General features: G+C 32.7%; 1 protein-coding gene and 1 non-coding gene across 17 annotated transcripts; both read left to right on the forward strand.

Moving 5' to 3' along the window:
• The first annotated feature begins 15,265 nt into the window (after positions 1-15,265).
• On the forward strand, positions 15,266-15,372 carry LOC121218805 (small nucleolar RNA R71). Its single transcript, XR_005915282.1, has one exon. It is a non-coding gene; the product is annotated as a small nucleolar RNA R71 (small nucleolar RNA).
• Positions 15,373-19,133: 3,761 nt separating this feature from the next.
• Positions 19,134-22,924, forward strand: LOC107901790 (uncharacterized). Of its 16 annotated transcripts, none has more exons than XR_005914645.1 (8): positions 19,134-19,432; positions 19,567-19,615; positions 20,254-20,400; positions 20,990-21,128; positions 21,773-21,850; positions 22,318-22,407; positions 22,485-22,588; positions 22,666-22,924. XR_005914645.1 is itself a non-coding variant. In XM_041095540.1 (6 exons), exons 1-5 carry the CDS (start codon positions 19,419-19,421, stop codon positions 21,784-21,786), a joined length of 363 nt encoding a protein of 120 aa, XP_040951474.1. In that variant the 5' UTR covers positions 19,134-19,418; the 3' UTR covers positions 21,787-21,826; positions 22,318-22,924. The 16 variants fall into 16 exon arrangements, 1 of the variants encoding a protein (XP_040951474.1); XR_005914644.1 differs by having other exon boundaries at positions 22,495-22,588; XR_005914648.1 differs by having other exon boundaries at positions 22,514-22,588.
• The last annotated feature ends 342 nt before the right edge of the window (positions 22,925-23,266 follow it).

Raw genomic sequence — 23,266 nt, forward strand, 5'->3', positions numbered from 1 at the left:
GCCACAAATATGTATGTAAAATTTAAGATCAATCAGACAACATTTACCCACTCAAATGAATTTTTTTCGAAAAATTTTTCTGGGTAAAACTACTTTTGTAGTTTAAAAAAAATAGAGATCAGTTTAGAAATCAACCAATAACACCCAAAACGCCCAAAATCTGATACCAAATGATAGAGGGGTTGCGCGCGGACCAAGTTCGAGTTGCCAAGTCACGAGAAATTCCTACGAAAACCCTAAACAACCAGATCTGAAATGAAACAGAAAATTAAAAGATTAGAACTTTGAATTTCCAGATCTAAAATAAAATCCCCAAATCAGCAAAGAATCAAATTGAGAATAGAAATAAGTGTTAATAAGGGTTCTTGAAACCCTAAAGGAGATTGCGATTCTGCCCAATTGAACACCAAGATAGTTTTCCCCAAATTTTGACAATCTGATTTCACCCAAAAAGAGTATGGAAGAATCCTAGAAATTGGAGATTTTTGGGCTGATTCCTTAAGATAGAAAAAGGCTGAAAACACAATAAGAACAGAAAATAAATTAGATAAAGATTCAGCACAAGCAGAAATAAAGAAAGAATTGACAGCAAGAAATTAAAAGATAAGTCCTAAGAAGCCTTGAAATCCCGAAAGATCTCACAACTCCCTTCAAACGGCTCTAATCTCCCCTCCAAAGAATATCAATGGCAAGAAGAAGGCTGAAGATGGCTCCCACAATCAAAAGATTGTTAAAACAACTTCTAAAGAAAACTCAAGAGAGAATTCTTGGAGAAAAACTCAAAGAGAATTCTGCACTTAAACAAATCTGATATTTTTGATATATTTGAGAAGTTCTTTACAAGGTGGCCAGCCATGCCTTTAAATAGGCCTTATAACTAGTCCTAATCTAATTAGAAAACTAAAATAAAAAAAACTCCTAATTATTTTAATATGAAAATTCGGTCAAAGGTCTTTATTTGGGACTCTTGGACTGAATATTTACATAAAAATTTAAACTAAGTAAATAAATAAATAAATAAATAAAAATAAAACTTTACAACTTGGGCCACTTTGACAATTTGGCCTGATTTTCAACTAAGTATGTATGGATTTCTTGATTGGGCTGGGAATTTGCTTATTGGGCCTTGCCTTCAAGAATTTGGGCTTTTGTGACTCGTATCAAGCAGGAGGTGCCAATGGTAAATCATGGCATCTTTATCGAAGAAGACGAGCTTGTGGACAATAAATAAGTATATTGGTCCACATATTTAGGTTGCAACAGGTGCGCCATGCGATCACTCAATATTTCTATGTGACCTAACAATGGTCTTCGTATTTGCTAATACCGTAACTTTGACTCCTCATTTGCAAGTGCAAGTCAAGATCATCTGAGGCTAGACTCCAACATGATAGCTGGCATAATTTTACCTATGGTGAAAGTGAGTCCTAGAATTATCGTACCAGTGTTAATTGTCAATATCCGTAGTCAATATGATTACACGCCATAGTACTACAAGGCATGGGTTGCAAGACAAAAGGCAATGGAGAAGTTGTATTAAGGGTGGGATAGATCATATAATGATTTATGACAATGGTATCAGGTACTAGATCAGTACATCCCAAGTTCCGTAACAAATATGGAAGTGCACCCAGAGTACTCTTTCGATCATTTGGTCCCTAGAAAAAGAGTTTTCCATCGATTCTGTTGGACTTTTGACTAGTGCAGGGAAGCTTTTTGGCACTGCAAGCCATTGGTACAAATTAACGATACCTAGTAGTAAGGGAGGTATTAGCATCGGTTGTTGATGATTGCTACCTAATATGGTAATCAAAGGATCCTGCCGATAGTGTTTGCAATAACGCCAGGACAAAAGACAGATGATTGGGATTTGTCCCTTAGTTAATTGTGTCATCATGTTGCCCCTATCATACTTCAAATTTGGCAGATCTGATAAGAAGGTGAGTAGATATGAATGTTACCTGTTTTGGTGCACTATGGTAGTATAGTACACCAATTTACAGGCTTCTGGCGAAATAAATTTTGGCACATATAACATCCGCCCATAGAAGTATATTAGGAGTTCATTCCAAGGTATACTTCAATTGAAGAAAGAATATGACAACCGAAGAGCACACCTATGAGAGTTACCGCTAAAGGTATTGTACGCCTGGTTTACTTGAGTGTTGTGAAAGATGGGTTCTGTAACATGATTGGTTAGGAGTCAACTGAATGGATTGATTGGTCAAAAAACATCTACATCAAATTCTCTTTTATATTTTTCTTAATTTTGTAAGGCGTTTAAAGGGAAACTTCTATATCCAATTAACACTTGTCAAGATCCACTAAGAGGGACTAATATGAATGGAATATCTGTATGGTTTTCTTCTTTTTGTTCCACATTTTGGTTCTTCTTCTTGAACTTATATATTCTTTTCTTCTTCATTAAATTAGAAGCAAAGGTTTTTGGGTTAATCGGTGGATGTTTCAACCTCTTGGTAAGTCTGATAACTCTGCATGTTATAATTTTAGAAGGCCCTGCATGGGGGTCGTTTGTAATTTAGATTTTGTAAATTGTCTATAAATTAGATTTTAGTGGAAGTTTCATGTTCTTTTAAGCAGTTGTTGCTGTTGGTTTGGGAAGGACGATTGGGTTAGGAACTCTAAGATGCTGTAAAGGTGAGTTTCAGGTGAGGCTTTAACTTGACTCATAGATGTTAAATTTAAAATGGTTATTTATATATTAGTATTTTTAGAAAATTGATGAAAGCATGTGTGTGTAAAGTATCGTAAGAGTTATGCATATTTACAATTGAGATATATGAGTTATTACATGAACAAGATGGTGTGTGGTATTGTACTCATGTGAGATCAGGTATGGAAGAGTATGAATTTGTTAAATGAGTAAACAACCCTTTGTGATGCCTCTGATAGGGTAGATACAATGCTAATCGGACTGGCAAATCATGATATACAGATATGTGTAAGACCATGTGGTAGAGACCCATGGCATCATATAATAATGAAAATACTCATGGTGTTGCCTTCGGTAAGATGTAAATCGAACTAGCAGAGCACGACATGAAAATATGTACAAGACCATATGGGAGAAACCCGTGGCACCCTCTGAGATAGTTCGTCGAGACAGTAAACATGTAATTCTTTGTGAAGCCTATGTGGTGTATTCTGTGATGCCTTCGTGGCAAAAGTCTGGTTAAGCGCCTTTGTGGTGAGATCTGAGTATTCTTTGAGACTATACGCTAGCTGATGCTATGATAAAGATCTGGTAAGTTTGAATATATCTCTATTTGGATAGTCTTATAGAAAAATTTAATTTGCCTTAGGGGCATTTCTAGAAAAGAGTTCACAGAAGTGTTTCTAAATAGAGAATCTGCCATAGTAACTCATCAGTACAAACAACTTCATGTAATCATAAATTTGGGTAGTTTGTGTATTAGTCAAATCTAAGTTTGTTTAAGCTATGTAAGGAAGTTATCTAAATTATTTGGTATCCACCAATTCTGAGTAGTTCATGATGGGTATAAAGGTTATCTAGAGACTAAGTTGTCCACCAAGTTGGGAGTTCTCATGACAAGTAAAAGGGTTGTTTGGGATTCCCTGGAATGATTTAGGATGTATCATCTATCAGAGTAAGTTGCAATCTAAGTTGATTCTATTGGTATCTTGATAGTTACCAAATTTATAGTATGAGAATATGCCAAAGGTATCATCCGTATGAAATTTATCTTAAAGGAGCAGTTGGTATATGTATCCGTCAGAAGTAATATCTGTTAGAATACTATCCTGGGTGAAGTGTTCAACATTTGTCTGTGTAGAAATCTGTCAAAAATACACTATGTATGAATATCTTTCTGAAGAATGTATCTAATTTACAAAAAGTATATGAGTTACGCATCGAGTGATGAAATCTAAAATATGTCTAATCAGTAAATTGTGTGTAGGTTGATAAAGTATAGAAATTGGCGTATATGTATGCGCCCGACATCAGAAAGTATTTTCCAATGACAGAAAATAAGCCAAGAATCATCAAGTTGAGAAGTTGAACAATAAACGTTTAAAGGTAACATGGATTAAAAATTCACTAAGCTTGTTTGAACTTACAAACGTCTACTTCTGATGCAAGTTCTGCTTAAAGAGTGAGTACGTAAGGAGGGACCAAGCCAGCAATACACCAAGGTGGCAGTTTAAGTTGCGATGTTATGCATACAAAGGGCATAGTAAAAGCATAGTGCTTAGTACTCTGTGCCATGTAGAGTCTGTCTTTAGCAAAGCCTTAAGTAGTAATGCCATATGTTATTTTTGAAATTTTCATGTAAATATTAAACATCCTCTTTTATAAATCTTTTGTTTGAGAATAGTAAATAAATGAATATAAAGTACATTTAAATTGATTATACACCTGTCGTAAAAATTTTTGGCTAATTGTTTGAGTGTTGTAACATCCGATATATGGATCTAGTAATTCGGGTGTCCCACAACCCAGTATATGCAACATCTTCGACAGGGGACTCCAAATCTTAGTCGTAATTGAACGACATGGTAGCCTTTGGGATCACACGCACCATAGGTACTGTCTAAGACATGTCGTTTCCAACTGCCACACAAAATGGCCTTTGAAAAGTGAGCGAGATCAAGGCTTTGACATGGGTATGTAGTTGCCACTATTTCCACCATCATACTATACTATATTTCATTCATTGTTTGCATTAATGGGTATACTTTTTTCGACAAGGTACGAGTTCGTTCAACATCATTTCCATGAAATGTTGGATAACTTACACACAATCAACAACGATTACGTGGCGCACCTCGTTAACATACCCTAGTGGACACAATCCTATTGTAACAACCCATTTTTTATTGGTGCCAAAAATAGTGGTTTTGGGGCCAGAAATCCGATGAGTAAGTTCGTAAATGTTATTATTTAATATTTACAACTCAAATGTGGTATGAAAATAAATTGAAAATTGAAAATTTATGCTATTTGAAAGAATAATAGGTTTAAGTGGTAGGACCCTAAAGTCGAGTGGTTTCAAAAAATGAGGTATCGGGACCTCATTTTTATAAACCGAGCTGTAAGTATTTTATTAAATATTTATGGAGTGTTATTAAGGTCGTATTAAAGTTTAGTTAAGAAATTTTAATGTTTAGCAATGTAAAAAGTGTGAAAGTCAATTATTATTAGTATTTATGTGCCCATTTGTATAAATTAAAAAAATGGACGATTTAATATGGCAAATTAGCCATAATTGGTAATAGTGGAGGGCAATGTGGTTGATTCTTAAGTTGTTATTTGAAATGTTTTATTAAATTAATGTTTAAGTATTAAAATATTAAAACAAAAGTAAAAATAGATAAGTATCATCTTATATTATTCCTTCACCGAAAAGAGAAGGAAGAAACACCATTGAAGAAGCCATGGAGTTTCGACAAGCTTTCCTTCCTTGCATGGTTGTGCTATTGAGGTTTGTTTTTAGTAATTTTTATGTTTTTTAGAATGTTGCAACTAGGTCCAGCTAACCTGAGGATCAATTTTTAAAACTATTAAAATTTAAAATTTTTTCCATTGAATATTTGAATTGTTTTTGATTATTTAATTTTTAATGATTTAAATGTTTAGGGATTAAATTGCTAAAGTAATAATAATTATAGGGCTTGATGTGAAATTGTTACAAATGTGGGCGTTAATGGAAGCTATTAACATTCGAGGGGTATTGGTTTTCAATAAAATTGGTTTATTTGCATGATTAGGACATATGGACCAAATTGAATAAATACGAAAAGTTGGGGGTACTTTCGTAAAAATGTCAAAAAGGACTTAATTGTATAAAATGAATTGGTTTTGCTGTTTGAATTAATGAATTGAATGGAATTATTAATTTAGATCAAGAACGAGTGGAAAATCGAGGAGAAGAGAAAATTACCAAATAGCCCCTATACTTAATCATTGCTGCAAATTAGCCAGGTAAGTTTGTATGAACTTTAATCGTTATACTATCATTTAAATTAAATGTTTACTATGTCACTTTTAAAATATATGAATAAATATATATATATATGAGAATGTATCAACATTATGATGAATTGACAGATATCAAGTCTCGGTTGAACCTTAGGAATTTGTAGGATATAAATGACATGTCATTAGGGATTTCATGTTTCGGGTGCTAGTCTTCAATGTTCTACCGATGGTTAAGGTCTTGCATTTGTTTTTGATACTCCACAGCTCATGTGAGCAACATCTTGTAGCTTACATTCTGACCTACAGCTCGTGTGAGCATGCCCATTTCACAGCTCATGTGAGCAACGATGTAAAGGAAAGGTGTAGTGCTTTGGTTTGTGCAAGTGTACATAGTCGTTATCAAGTAATAAGTAAGTATCGAGTTATCGTATCCACAAGGATTGTATTTGTGCTAAGTCACTTAATTTGTGAAATTATATTAACAATTTGGTAAATAAAAACACAATATGGTTGAGAAGTGATAATTTAAATATATTAGACTAAATACAATTATCCCTAATGCAAATTATCCTAAGTATGAAAACTATATGAATGAAATAGATTTTAGTAAAATTAAACACAATTTGCAAAAATTGTAACATAAATAAACTAGGACAATTACTTTAATTAAACTCAAATTTATTATCAACATGCTTAATAACATTCGGAAAAACATTCCATGGCAACTCGATCTTTCATGAGTTTGGAAACCAAATTAGGTCCTTTCGAAATCCTTTACTTAGTAAATACGCATTTTACTGATCCTTATTTACTAAGGGTTTCTTAGTATTTGTTTGAAGTAACAGGGATGTGTCAGGTTTGAAATAATTTAATCACACAAATCTAAAAACTATGCAAATAACAGAGCTTGGTCAGAGTTGTTATGCGACCTACAATTTAATCAGGTCAGGATCTAAATTGAGCATGCACATTTCAATTATGAGTCCATTAGCTATTGTCTGGTCAGGATCACTCAGCTAATTCAGGTGCATTGTAATCAAGTATGAACGAAATACAGACTTGATTTTAATTAAAAATATGATCGATTGAGGCACAAACATTATAAGTATGAATCAAATAAATATTATTTAATCAATGCAATCATCCCAGCTTAAATAAAATTAAGCTAACATTGTTGTAAACAAGAACAAAGAACACATAGCAAACATCTTTAGATTAAATTAAAGAAAAGAAAGATTAAACCCAATTCAGAGTGGCTGTCACCCAAGATTCTGACTGACGAGGCTCCTTCGCTTCTTTACTTTGCTCCTTTGCTGATGGTTCTCCAAGCTAGCCGACCAAGGGTTCTTTAAGAGGCTAATTTTGCTAAAAATACTTACACAAGGATGATGATAGGCGTGAGTTGAAAGAGGAGAGAATGATGAATGAGTGAGGGATGATTGAAAAAGTGGAAATGAGTTCTTATTTATAGGTGAGGCAAGGGAGCTAGTTTGCTAAAAATAGGAGTGTCCATCTTTTGAAACTTCTTCCAAGGATGGGTAGCCATGAATTGAGGAAATGTGGCTGATTCTGCTTGATTTTTGGTCAATTTGAGTGCCACCAAAACTCAAGACTAAGACTCGGTCACCAGTAAATCTTCAGGAAAATCTCTGATTTCTTTAACTCTTCAAGGACCTTGTGTAAATAAACCAAAAATTGAATTATGATCAGCCATGTGCAACCGAAAATTGGGTTGACTTGGTCCCTATTTTGGACAGTTTTGCAATTAGAAGAAAACTCTCAGACCTGTCCAAAAATACTAGATAGTTTAGAGGACCAAATAATATAATTTTAACCACTTCAATTAATTAATTTACTTAATTAATTAAAACTCAATTTATTAATGAAATATTTAAAATGAATTATTAAATATAAGTTTATATTTTATTATTTAATTTAATCATGCATGACCCACTTTATAGCTTAAAAATATAATACGCTCAAACTAATATAAAATAAGCAATTTTATGCATGAAAACTATATAATAACGCATAAAATCACATTTTAATAATTTCCATGTCCTAATTTCATATTTTCGTATATCTCATTAATTTATTAAACAATTAATTGGTTTTAACAACAAATTTAAGTAAAAAGATGATGAATTATATAGGAAAAATCCTACATATTTTTCAATTTACACACGCCCAAACTTAAATCATTGCTCGTCCCGAGTAATGTCCATGCATAGCACAAGGTCTTGCTAAGGCAAATTTTGCTAAGAGTGTAAGTAGCATCAATCTTCGTTTCATAATCATGCTCATAGATCTTCTTTATTAACAAGTAACTCATATACAAACATTTTGAAAATTTTATTCTAAGTTTCAAGATATGCCAACATGAATCATAGTTTGCATGTATGTCACAGCCATAGATAATATTCTTCATTCAACACAATTTCTCAGCAATCAAGCAAAACAATCATAAGGCTTATTTATGATCTTCATATGTTGAACTTTATACTTTCTCTCCACTAATGTAGGTGACATAATTATCAAATCAATAGGTCTTTTATAAGGTTGTAACGAGGCTCGGTTAAAGGTAGGAATTTTAAGAGATAGGACATTTCGATTTCAAAATCTTAACCTTTAACTTGTCTTGGATTTCTCGAAATTCAACATTTTCTTCAAATGAACCTTTGGAACTCCCCCAAACTTATTTTGAACTCATACTCATATATTTTCTTTTTAGAGACTGAGCAAACTTTTCTTCACTCTTTCTTTGTCTCTTTTTTTAAGCATGAGCACATACATCTTTATGAAAATTTCCTTAAATGTTGATTCCCAAGACAACTTTAGTTAAGATAGGTGCACAAATTTAGGATAGCTTTAAAAAGATGATAATTGACTTATAATGTAGGCTCATTGCAAAAAAAAAAGGCCTTTAAGCTCAAAATTACAGTTTTAAGGGTCTAATATCATAGGGTTGGCTTGAAAAGGCTCAAACGATCCAAAGAAATAATGCCTATATCATTTAAGATTTTTATGTCCCCTAGGATTTTGCCACAAGAAAGTTACTAAGTCAATTCTAAAGATATAAACCTTCATGCATGTTTAATATCAAAAGAACTAAGTTTTCATGGGAAACATTACTAAGGCTAAGATCATACAAGCATTCCATTCTTCATGATAACATACTTTCACTTAGATAAAATCATCATTCATACTTGCATACAAACTATCTCAGTAACAAGAATATCTCTAAACATTCATTTGTTAAAACATACTTATGAAAGAAATCATTAAAACATACTTGAAAATTTTAAAAGTTTGAGCAATTTATTTGCCTTACCCCCTTTAAAAAGGAGCAATGTCCTCATTGCAAGAACAAAGTAATGAATGAAAACTGAACACTAGGTAGGGTTGTAAAGAAAGAGAGGTGAGTCATTAAGACTGCTTAAGTACCAAGTCTTCCCTAATAACCCAATCCTAGACATGTTCATTCCCATTACCACATCACTTAGTCTTATTCTTTCTAAAGAAGTGCTAAGTTTGTTCATGCTTGCTATGTTTTATTCTGCAGATATTAAATCCTAATTACAAAAGAAATAAATTCCTAAAGACCTAAAAATAATTAAATAAATAACAGGACAAGAATCCCCCTTTTATTCTTCTGACTTATTCCCCTTGTCTTCTTTAGCTCCATCTCCACTTGCATCGTCAGTATCTTCCATCCACGTCTCAAAGATAGCATCTGGGAACTCGGGAACAAAAGTATTAGAGATATTCTTAAAAGTATTTCGAATTGAGTCATCTCTAATTTTTTGCATATTTCCAGTAAGTTTGTTGTTGATTGTGCATGAACTTGCACATATCTATCAAAATTGACAACTCCGATTTCCTTGAAGTACTTGCAGAAGTCGGCATGGGATTTGTATATTCAAGTTGAACACTTAGCTTGACTGGTTCTTCTTCTGGCTCAACTCTTGGTCAAGAATGTTCGGTTCCTTATCAGATTCTTCCTCTTTAGTGTTTGTGACTGAATTAGCTTCAGTTTCAGTTCCATCTATTGAATCCTCTGTATCCGGCTCAGTTGGCTCTTCTTGCTCACCTTGATTCAGTTCAACATGTTGAAAAATTATGATAAGGGCAACATGTTGCAAAAATTTAGCTACATTAGGGTTACTTGGTCGACAAGCAATAGGTGTGATGGCAAGACATGGATGTTTCCCTCTTTTTTGCTGTCTTAGGCCACAAACTCAGACTATATCTTACTAAAAAACTGATTAGTTCTTGGGCCAAATTTGACCCTCTTTATTAACATAAAAATTTAAATAGAACAAATGAAATTAAAATAAAAATTTAAGTCTTAATTAAAAAATTTATTCTTAACAAATTATATTAAATTAATTCCCAAGAAAGGTTGGAGGGGTCACAACGGTCCCGCTTAAGTTTCAATCTCCTTAGATAGAATTAATTAAATGTAATAAGTTAAGAAAATAAGTTCTAATTATTTATTTATTTACAAAATAAGTTCATGAAAAATTAAGGGTCTGCTAATTTGAGTGAGGATTCAATTTGCTCAACTTCACCATCCCAGTAGTTTTGAGACGTTGACCATTAACTTTAAACGTACCTCCGTAATTGTCATATAATTCAATAGCTCCATAAGGATAAACTATGTAGATGGTATAAGGTCTTTTCCATTGGGATTTAAGCTTCCTAGGAAATAACTTTAACCTTGAATTAAACAACAAAACCTTTTGACCTTCTTTAAACTCGAGAGGTTGTATATGACTATCATGCCATCTCTTTGATTTTTCTTTACACATTTTGGCATTCTCGTAGGAAAGCAACCTCAGCTCTTCCAACTCATCAAGTTGTAACATCTTTCTATCATCGGCTTGCTTAAGATCAAAGTTCAACTGCTTCAAAGCCCAGTGACCTTTATTCTCCAACTCTAATGGCAAATGACATGTCTTTCCAAAGACTAACCGATAAGGAGACATTCCTAACGGAGTCTTAAATGTTGTTTGATAGGCCCATAATGCATCATCAATCCTTTGAGACCAATCTTTTCTGTTAGGGCGTACTACCTTTTCAAGGATACCTTTGATTTCGCGATTCACTCTTTCAACTTTCCCATTAGACTGGGGGTGATAGGCAGTAGCAATCTTATGCTTCACATCATATTTATCAAGCAACCATTTAAGCCATTTGTCACAAAGTGAGAACCTTCATCACTAATAATAGCTCTTGGTGTCCCAAATCGTGTAAACACATGCTTATGTAGAAAACGCATGACTACCTTAGAATCATTTTTAGGGTATGCTTCAGCTTCAACCCACTTGGATACATAGTCCACAGCAACGAAGATGTATTTGTTCCCATACGAAGAAGGAAACGGGCCTAAGAAATCAATGCCCCATACGTTGAACAATTCAATCTCCAAAATGTTTGTCAAGGGCATCTCATTCCTCCTTGATAGATTTCCAGTCCTTTGGCATTTATCGCAGTTCTTCACATAAGCATAAGTATCTTTAAATAATGTAGGCCAAAAGAAACCTCCTTGCAAAATCTTTGTTGCAGTACGTGAACCACCAACGTGTCCCCCACTTGGAGATGAATGGCAATGATACAAGATCTCAGCAATCTCGCTTTCAGCTACACACTTTCGGATTATATTATCTGTACATTATTTAAACAAAAATGGATCCTCCCAAAAATAATACCGACTATCATGAAGGAATTTCTTCCTTTGTTGGTATGTCATTTCTCGAGGAATTATTCCATATGCATGATAATTGGCAAAATAAGCAAACCAGGGTATTTGATGAATTCAATTTACCTCAAATAAGTGTTCATATGCGAAATTCTCGTTGATAGGCACACATGACTAAGTTACCTCATCTTGCTCCAACCTCGACAAATGATCAGCTATTTGATTTTTGGCGCCTTTTCTTTCTTGGATCTTCAGGTCAAATTCTTAGAGTAAAAGTATCCAACGAATTAGCCTTGATTTTGTTTCTTTCTTCGTAAGCAAGTATTTAATGGCCTCTTGGTTAGTAAATACTGTAACTTTGGTACCTATAAAATCTGAGCGGAATTTGTCAAAAGTAAAAACTATAACAAATAGTTCCTTTTCAATTATTGTATAATTGAGTTGGGCTCCTGTCAAGGTTCTACTTGCATAGTAAATGGGGTGGAACACTTTATTTTTTCTTTGACCAATCACAGCTCCAATAGCATAATCACTTGCATCGCACATCAACTCAAAAGGTGTGCTCCAATCGGGTGTAATGATTATTGGGGTTGAGATTAACCATTTTTTTAGCTCTTTAAAAGCTTCTAAACATACTTTGTTGAAATCAAACACTGTATCCTTCTTTAGCAACAAACACAACAGCTTAGAAATTTTTGAGAAATCCTTAATAAACCTTCGATAAAAACTGGCATGGCCTAAGAAACTTCTGACTCTTTTCACATTAATTGGGGCCGGTAATCTTTCAATTATGTCCACCTTTGCTTTATTGCTTCAATTCCTTTCTTTGAGATCTTATGACCTAAGACAATCCCTTCCTTGACCATAAAATGACATTTTTCCCAATTAAGGACAAGGTCCGTCTCTTCGCATCTTTGTAGTACCTTAGCCAAATTACTCAAATAGATATCATAAGTGTTACCAAAAACAGAAAAATCATCCATGAAAACCTCAACAAAATTTTTAACCATATCAGTAAATATTGCCATCATGCATCGTTGAAAAGTTGCAAGTGCATTGCATAACCAAAAGGCATTTGCCTAAAAGCAAATGTACCGTATGAACAAGTAAAGTTTGTTTTATGTTGGTCCTCCAGGGCTACAACTATTTGGTTATATCCCAAATAGCCATCTAAAAAATAATAGAATTCATTACCTGCCAATCAATCTAACATCTGATCCATAAAAGGCAACAGAAAATGTTCCTTCCGAGTAGCTTTGTTCAACTTTTTGTAATCAATACAGATTCTCCAACCGGTAACAGTTCTTGTTGGAATTAACTCGTTACACTCATTTTCAACAATCGTGATTCCACCTTTCTTCGGCACTCACTGCACCGGACTTACCCACAAACTATCTGAAATAGGATAGATGATTCCAGCATCTAACCATTTGATCACTTCCTTTCTTACAACTTCTTTCATAATAAGATTGAGCCTCCTTTGGCCATCAATTCGAGCTCTTTCACCTTCTTCTAAAATGATTTTATGCATGCAAAAAGAAGGGCTTATACCTTGAATATTAGCTATGGTCCAAACAATTGCTTTCTTAACTTTCTTTAGAACAACAATTAGTTGCTCCTCTTGGTCTTTCGTTAGTTTCGCCGAAATAAACACAGGCAAAGTAGAACAATCACCTAAATAAATGTATTTCAAATGACAATGAAGTACATTTAGTTCGAGTTTAGGTGGTTCTTCAATTGACAACTTGGGTTGCACAAATTCTCTGACTTCCAACCCCAACAGTTCAAACCATGTGGACTAAATAAAATTTCCCGGATTGGCTTCCATCAAAGCCATGTTTTCTTTACCTTCTTCATCCTCCAAAGGGTCAAGATCTAAGGCTTTCTCCAATGGATCTTCTTCAAAATTGCTTTTCATGGAAACCAAGAACTCTCTTCCATAACTGAACTCTCCTCTGCTAGATCGAGAAATTTCATCGCTTTAAGAAAGGTTACCTGATCATTTTGAACTCGCGTGGTGAGTTCTCCTTTCTGCACATCAATTAACATTCTTTCCGTGATTAAAAAAGGTCAACAAAGGATGATCGACACTTCCTTGTCTGCTTCAAAATCTAAGGCAATGAAATCATCAGGAAAAATAAATTTATCGACTCTTACCAAAACATCATCGATCTTTCCTTCGGGATATGCAAAAGATTGATCTGCTAGCTGAAGCGTAACAGTTGTAGGTCTTACTTCACCTATCCCTAACATCTTGAAGATAGACTTAGGCATCAAGTTGATACTCACTTCTAAGTCACACAAAGCTTTACCACAGTAAGATTCACTAATGTTACAAGGTATAGTAAAGCTTCCTAGGTCTTTCAATTTCAATGGCAGTTTGTTCTGCAGGAACGCACTACACTCCTTTGTCAAGGCAATAGTCTCATACTCACTTAGTCATTTTTTCTTGGACAGTAACCCTTCATAAACTTCACATAATTCAAAATTTTTTCTAACAGAATAGTGATGTGTAACTGCTTTAGAACATCCAAAAACTTCTTGAACTGCACCTCATGTTTTTGCTTGTGTTGCTGCAATGTTTGCGGATATGGAGGTGATGGAACTTTTGGTTGAACCGGAAAACTTTTTTGAGTAGGTAAATCTGCATCCAAAAAAGATGTTAAAATATCTGAATTTACTAAGTCAGGGTTTACCTTGTCAAACTTTACAGATTCTGATTCCTTTGGTGTAGGAACTTCAACAGCTGGTTGATTCTTCTCAACGGGCTTATTTTCGACATCAATCAATTGGGGTTCTAGAATTTTACCACTTCGCAATTCCACTGACTTGATATGTTCTTTACCCAAATTTCTTGGATTATCAGTATCACTTGGCAAGGTTCCTTGTGGTCTATTACGTAGCTCCATAGCTAACTGACCCATTTGGTTTTCCAAATTTTTCAGTGTTGCTGCTTGACTTTGAATCAAAGCGTCATTCTTTGCCATGTACACTTTCAACAAGTTCTCCAAACTGTTTGATGCCTCAGCTTGAGGTGGTTATGGTGCTTGCTAATTAAACCCTTGAGATTGGTTGGGTCTTTGTTGCAATAAGTTGTTGTTCGGTCCATTTCCTTTGTTGCTCAAAGAAAAGTTAGGATGATTACGCCATGAAGGATTGTAGAAGTTGGACTAGGGTCCTTGTCCACTCCTATTTTGATATTGGTTCCCCACATAGTACACTAACTCTGGATTTGATGGACAATTATCAAAAGAATGACCTTCCCCACAGTATATACAGGAAACTGTTTCAAATGGACATGGTGGCTGAGCTACAAAATTATTAGTACTATTAGCGGTTAACTGTTTTAACATAGAGAAAATAGACGATACCTGAGCTGATAACGAAGTGAAGGAGTCAACTTCATGAACTCCGGCTACACGTCTTCCTAAAGCTGTTCGATTTGTTGGCCATTGATAGTTATTACTCGCAATCCTCTCAATGATCTCATAAGCCTCATTATAAGACATAGATAAAATTGCACCATTCGCGGAAGCATCTACCATCAATATTGTATTTGCATTGAGACATTATAGAATGTCTCCAACTGGATACAATGAGGAATCTCATTATGAGGACACTTACGAAGTAACTTCTTGAATCGCTCTCAAGCCTCATACAAAGACTCGTCATCCAATTGTTGGAAAGTTGTGATCTCGTTCCTTAACTTAGCGTTTTTGCTAGGTGGGAAATACTTAACCAAAAATCTCACTGCTAATTCTTGCCATGTATATATAAATTTTGAATTGACAATTTATGCTATTTGAAAGAATAATTAGGTTCAAGTGGTAGGACCCTAAAGTTGAGTGGTTTCAGAAAATGAGGTATCGGGACCTCATTTTTATAAACCAAGTTGCAATTATTTTATTAAATATTTATGGAGTGTTATTAAGGTCGTATTAAAGTTTCGTTAAGAAATTTTAATGTTTAGATAGTTAATTAATTAAAAAGGACTAATTTGTAAAAAGTACAAATGTCAAATATTATTAGTATTTATGTGCGCATTTGTATAAATTAAAAAATGGATGGTTTAATATGGAAAATTAGCCATAATTGGTAATAGTGGAGGGCAATGTGGTTGATTCTTAAGTTATTATTTGAAATGTTTTATTAAATTAATGTTTAAGTATTAAAATATTAAAACAAAAGTAAAAATAGATAAGTATCATCTTATATTGTTCCTTTACCGAAAAGAGAAGGAAGAAACACCATTCGAGAAGCCATGGAGTTTTGGCAAACTTTCATTCCTTGCATGGTTGGGCTATTGAGGTTTGTTTTTAGTAATTTTTATGTTTTTGAGATCGTTGCAACTAGGTCCAACTAACCCGAGGATCAATTTGTAAAATTGTTAAAATTTAAAATTTTTGCCATTGGATATTTGAGTTGTTTTTGATTATTTATGGAGGATTATGAAGTTTTGTTATTAAATTTGATTATTTTGTAAAGTAATTTTTAATGATTTAAATGTTTAGGGATTAAATTGCTAAAGTAATAATAATTATAGGACTTGATGTGAAATTGTTACAAATATGGGCGTTAATGGAAGCTATTAACATTTGGGGGGTATTGGTTTTCAATAAAATTGGTTTATTTGCATGATTAGGACATATGGACTAAATTGAATAAAAATGAAAAATTGAGGGTAATTTTGTAAAAATGTCAAAAAGGACTTATTTGTATAAAATGAATTGGTGTTGCTGTTTGAATTAATGAATTGAATGGAATTATTAATTTAGACCAAGAACTAGTAAAAAATCGAGGAGAAGAGAAAATTACCAAATAGCCCCTATACTTAGTCATTACTGCAAATTGGCCAGGTAAGTTCGTATGAATTGTAATCGTTATACTATTATTTAAATTAAATGCTTACTATGTCACTTTTAAAATATATGAATAAATATATATATGAGAATGTATCAACATTATGATGAATTGACAGATATCAAGTCTCGGTTGACCCTTAGGAATTCATAGGATACAAATGACATGTCATTAGGGATTTCATGTTTTGGGTGCTAGTCTTGAATGTTTTACCGATGGTTAAGGTCCTGCATTTGTTTCTGATACTCCATAGCTCGTGTGAGCAGCATCGTGTAGGTTACATTCCAACCTATAGCTCATGTGAGCATGCCCATTTCACAGCTCGTGTGAGCAACGATGTAAAGGAAAGGTGTAACGCTTAGGTTTGTGCAAGTGTACAGAGTTGTTATCAAGTAATAAGTAAGTATCGAGTTATCGTCTCCACAAGGATTGTATTTGTGCTAAGTCACTTAATTTGTAAAATTATATTAACAATTTGGTAAATAAAAACACAATATAGTTGAGAAGTGGTAATTTAAATATATTAGACTAAATGCAATGATCCCTAATGCAAATTATCCTAAGTATGCAAACTATATAAATGAAATAGATTTTAGTAAACACTACACCAAAACAGGCTTTTCGCGACATTTTTAGTGGCGTTTGGATAAAAAATGCCGCTAAAAATCGAGCATTAGCGGCGCTTTACATAAAACGCCACTAAAGATCGAGCATTAGCGGTACTTTAAGGAAAGCGCCGCTAAAAATGAGCATTAGCGGCGTTTTTAATGTAAGCCCAACGCGTCGTTTTCTAATCTTTCGGGGCTTTAGCGGCATTTTTTAAAAAGCGCCGCTAATGCTCGGGGCTTTAGTGGCGTTTTTGAAAAAGTGCCACTAACGCTCTGGCCTTTAGCGGCGTTTTTGAAAAAGTGCCGTAATGCTCAGGACTTTAGCGGCATTTTTAAAAAAGCGCCGCTAATGCTCTGGTCTTTAGCGGCGTTTTCAGAAAATTGTCGCTAATGCTCTGGCCTTTAGTGGCATTTTCGAAAAAGCGCCGCTAATGCTCAATGCTTTAGTGGCGTTTTTGAAAAAGCGCCGCAACAATATTTTATCTCTCTATTTACTATTTAATTTGTTTATTTAAATTAATTAAAATTCAATTTATTTTTAATTGAATATTTGTTAAAAATGGATAAATTTGAAATAGTTTGAAATAAAAACATAAAAAAATATTTGTTAAAAATGGAAAAATTAAAATACTATTATTTAAAATAATTTTAAAATTTTTGGGGTACATGACTGATTGATTTTTAATTTATATATTAAATAATTTCATTTATAATTGTAAAAGATACGGTAGTATTAATTTTAAAATATTTAATTAATTATCATTATAGTTTAGGGTTTAATATATATGGTTTAGGGTATATGGTTAATTTAAGATTTAAAGTCGGTTTAGGACTTACAATTTTAAGGTTTATAGATTATGGAATTAGGGATTTGGTTTAAGGGTTGCAATTTAGGGGTTAGGTATTAAATATTAAGAGTTAGGGATTTAGGGTTTATGGATCTGATGTCAGGTTAGGGTTTAGATTATTTAGTATGTTTTAATTTATATTAAATAAGGTTTAGGGGTTAGGTATGCGGGTTAGGGTTTAGGGTTTGAATTAATTAGTGTTTTTTAATTTATATATTAAATAAGCTTATTTAATTGGTTTAGGGATTTGGGTTAAAGTTTAGGGTTAGGGATTCGGGTTAGGGTTTAAGGGTTTAGGGGTTTAGAGGTTTAAGGGTTGGGATTTAAGGTTTAGGGGTTAGTGGTTTAGGGGTTAGACTTTATGGGTTAAGAGTTAGGGATTTGGGGTTTAGGGATTCAGGGGTCGGGTTAGGGTTTTGTGTTTAGATTAATTATTTTTAATTTATATTTTAAATATGTTCTTATATAATTGTAAAAGAGATAATAGTAAATTAAATATATTGAAATTATGAGTATAGTTTAAATTATTTAAGAGATATATAATAGATAGACTTTATATGTATTGAATGGTTAATTTAGGGTTTAAGGTTAAGGTTTACTTGAAATTTGTTAATTGATAAAATTTTATACAATTAATTAATGCTTTTATATTTAAAAAAATTTAATCTAAACCATTTGATATATTTAAATATTAATTTAAATAGAATTAATAAATAAGTTTAAATAAAATATATTTAAATATTAGTTTAAATAGAATTAATAAATAAGTTTAAATAAAATATATTTAAATATTAGTTTAAATAGAATTAATAAATAAGTTTAAATAAAATATATTTAAATATTATTTTAAATAGAATTAATAAATAAGTTTAAATAAAATATATTTAAATATTAGTTTAAATAGAATTAATAATTAAGTTTAAATAAAATATATTTAAATATTTAAATATTAGTTTAAATAGAATTAATAAATATATTTAAATATTAGTCTAAATAAAATGATTTTTGTTCAAAATGAAATGATTTTTTGCGGCGTTTATATGAAAAATGCCACAAAAGGCAAGCAATAGCGGCGTTTTTATAGAAAACGCCGCAAAAATCATTTAACTTTGAAAAATGGAGCCATTTTACCCCAAATTTTCCCCCCTGAAATCCCTAATTTCCCATGCCCGACAATATTTTCTCAGTTGCCACTCTCCAACAAACACTCTGCTCTCCCTTTCTCCTATTACCCTTTCCCCTCTCCCTTTCTCTCTTTCCTCTTCACCTGACCCTATCAAAAGAACCCAGCTTTCCATCTCGCTACCAGACGACGACATTTTGAACTCCTTCTTCATCGTTTTCTCTACTTCCCCTTCTTCTTCTGCTCTCTAATGGCTATCCCCACCGCAAACGTTTAACAAAAAAACACCCTTTTGTTTATACTCAATGCCAGTGTAATGATTTTCAAAAGGTTCTAAACTTCTAAAAGTTTTAGTGCTTCATTGCTCTCACCTTTACCATGTTGCACTCTTATTTGCTTGTTTACTTTTGGAAGAAAAAAGTTATATCAGATTCGGATTAATTTTTTGTTCTTTTTATTCGTAGCTCAACTCGTTTGTATATTTTCCAAGGGCCTTCGGAGTTGATGCCACCGGTAAGACTTTTATGCAACCTATTTTGGTTATTGATTCTTTGATTTTATCTTAGTTCAATTTAGGGGTGAAGTGTTTAACAGATAGAATTACTTTTTTTTTTACACTTAAATTATTTTCTTTGCTTGCAAATCTTTTCTTTATTAAAATATCCATCTAATTTTTGAGTGCTGGGAAATTAAAACATCATGAGGCACCATCCAATAGCTTAATATTTTTTATCTCATATTCTCTGAATACCATAGCACAGTGGCTAGGATGGCTTGCTAAATTTTCTTAAACCTCTGAACTTCCTGTACATTGATGAATTTCTTACCACATTTTTGTGTGGAACAATTCTTCTTTTTAAATTTAAAAATAAAATAAAATAAAATCAAATACAAACCAAGTGTTGAAAGAAGTAGTCCAGCAAATTAACAATTTAGAATCTTGTTGTATCTTTTTCAGTTAGTATACTTGTATTACTTGACATCTTTTGAAGGATTGTTATGAGAGAATACTTTATTGGGTTGTGTTCTGGATCAGGATCTTCACTTCTGCTTTAACATTGTTTTATTGTTTCAGTCATTAAAATTGTCATATATACAATTGTATTTTTGTGTTTCATTGTTGTAATTTGTTTCATGCTTTTGTGTTCTAGGAAAAAGACTTGAAAGTCATAAGAGAAGCTAAGATCCGAGAAGAGATGTTAGACCGGGAAGCTTCACTTAGACGAGAAAGAGCAGAAGCATCTCTTTCTGATGGTATCTCATGGGGCATAGGAGAGGATGCTATTGAAGAAGCAGAGGTTTGTATTACTTAGAAACTAATATAATACTATTGAAAATTTTTAAAATATTTTATTTGATCAAAAATTTTTTTAAGAAAAAGACCCGGATTCTTTCTTCCACAATTTGGATGAGTGCAATGGCTCCTTGTTGTCTTCTTTTGGATCCACTTCATTCTGTCAGCTAGCAATCAGATAAATGTAATTAAATTTTCAAAAGGTCCTAAGATTCGCCTCTGTGCTGGCACAGAGGGCCTTTATCACATATTGAGTAATGATTTTCTTTTGAAGGATGATGGACCAGATGTTGAAGGAAATACTAGCCATAAATTTGTCTCCAAGGGGTGGAGGTATAACAGGATTTATAGCAATTTGCTTGTGAATTTTGAATTCTACTGTCTAATATATCGTAAAATATGAAGGTATAATGTGTCTCCGCCCTTTTCAGACCTTATTTTGTTGCAAGAGGATTATTATGACCATAGCATATTACATATATACAATAGTTCGTATTATTTTTAATGCACCTCTGATGCCTATGAACTTAGACCAGCTTGTAAAGTTGTGATGCAGCAGTGTATGTGAATAAATTTTCATCACTTGCTTTCAGGTTGTTGAAAATTATAAAGATTTTGCATTCTTAGACTATGCAAGAGTTGGTAGGGCATTGGCCTTATACGAGATTGGAGACAAAGAAGAAGCTTTTGCAGAGATGGAAGATGTTTCAATATCTTTAAAGGGATATCCAGGTGCTATATTAGAGTTCAAATTTATTAGAGTTCAATATCTTTAATATAATTTTTTTTGGTATATGGATTTTTCAAGCAGGTATGATACATTTTAGGCTTTTTCCTATTCATTTATTTTTGTGATAAGTGATAATGGAAGTAATATTTGCTGGAAGATTGTTAAGTTCAGATAATTGTTTTAGTTTCTTTCAGTTTCTGTGTCTGGTTTTTGCTTAAAAGATGTTGTTGGGGCTCGAGTTCTTGAACTTTATTACCATTTTCAGTGACGCAGAATTGTTTCTGGTTATGGAGTAGCTGTCGAATGTTATTTGTTGTCTTGCATTGACTAATGCTTTTTTTAAAAATTTAATCCATATTATTGGACCAACCATTATATTTACAATTTCGTTGGTTTTATTTTATTGAATGGAGTCTGTTTGTCAATATTCTTAAGGAGCATCATCGACCATTTACCAGGTTTTCTCTTATAGCATTAGGTACCTTAAAAAGTAGTAACTAAAGATGAACTAGATTCTGTCTCAAAATTTTTCTCATCCAAGTTAGCTAGAAGTTTTTGTTTCCATTTGGTGCATGGTTTAAAGTTTTGATCTAATGTTTGTTGTTTCCAACTTTGATGTCCAAGTGAAACTTTCTGTCTCTGGCAGGGATTTTTGTTTAACTCTTATTTCAAGACGTTCTCGACATTATGCTGGGACAACGTTAGATGCTGGGAAAAACAAGAGGTTCCTTCACTCTCTCTTGATATCTCTTCCTCTTATGTTATGCTGAAATGCATCAGAAAATGATAAAGTTTAAATTAGAGACTTGCTTTTTCTTTTCCCTTATTTTATTTAAACTGTAAATTCGTATTCTTAGCAAGCAACCTGAGTTTCAGATTGTTTCAATAATTCACCTTTTTCTTCTTGTTGCAATATTTGACATCTATTGAGTTTGTTTCCTTTAACTTTTATTTTCTCATTGAATTATTTGATTTATCCATTAAATTAGTCGAGAAATTATGATCAAATGAGGTAAATTAGTCTCAAAATAAGAATAAAATAAATCCGTTGAGATCTTATTACTTTAGAAAATAGAAAAGGTGTTTACATAGACCAAAACTAAACAAATCAATAGTAGCTTTTATTGGGATTTGTTTTAAATCAATTTGGAGTCAAAATTTGAACTGTTGAATGTTGTGCTTCCATTTCAGGTTAGCTTGAGTGCCTTTGCATTTTTTTTTCTCTAAGCTTGTTCAGTACAATCAAACTTGGGTTAACAACATTGCTGAATTAGAAAAAAGGTACATTTTCTTAATGTTTTATAGTTGAATCTCATCATTGTTGACTGATCTTGAGATCTGATTATTTCACATTAAAGCTAATATTAGGATTTGGGATGATGCTTAGTTCAGTAAATGGCTCTTCTATTGTCAATGAATCTAATATCTTTCATGGAAAATGGATCAGGCTAGAGGATGCAGGGTATGTTGTTGGGGCTCGAGTTCTTGAACTTTTATGTTGTTGGGGTTTATCTGATCATTTGGTTTTGCATCCTTTAGATATTGAAGGTGTTGTAGAGGATTCAATCTCTTCAAGCTGGAAAAGCCAAGGCTTAGCACTTCTTCAAGTGGAGCATTATTTAATGTTGCATTCCATGGTCGTTTATCTTAGTCGGAACTTGAATTTGGTGTTATTGAAATAGGGTTTTGTAGTTACCTTGTGTACTATCTTCTTTAACCATGATTGTTAATTATTACGTGTTTTTTAGCTTCTTTTATATTTGGCCGAGTTAATATAGATCAGATGAGCTGTGAGGTAGATTGCTCATTTATTTAAACATAATATTTTAAATTTAAATTTAAATTCATTAATTTTTATATTTAGCTTTAAAGTTAAAATTTTAATAAAAAATTTAATTTAATTAATATTTTTTATCCTTAAAAGTATATAGTTTAAAGTTTAAATTTCAAAAATAAAACATAATATAATATTTACCATGGAAATAAATATTATTTAATTAATTTTTTTTAAAAGTCATGTTTTTAGCGGCGTTTGTGAAAAAGTGCCGCTAAAAGTTATTTTTATTGCGGGGTTTGTAATAGAAGTGCCGCTAAAGGTCATGATTTTTAGCGACGTTTGTGTGAAAAGCGCCGCTAAAGA

Source organism: Gossypium hirsutum, chromosome D06 (assembly GCF_007990345.1).
Source record: "Gossypium hirsutum isolate 1008001.06 chromosome D06, Gossypium_hirsutum_v2.1, whole genome shotgun sequence".
Lineage (NCBI taxonomy): Eukaryota > Viridiplantae > Streptophyta > Magnoliopsida > Malvales > Malvaceae > Gossypium > Gossypium hirsutum.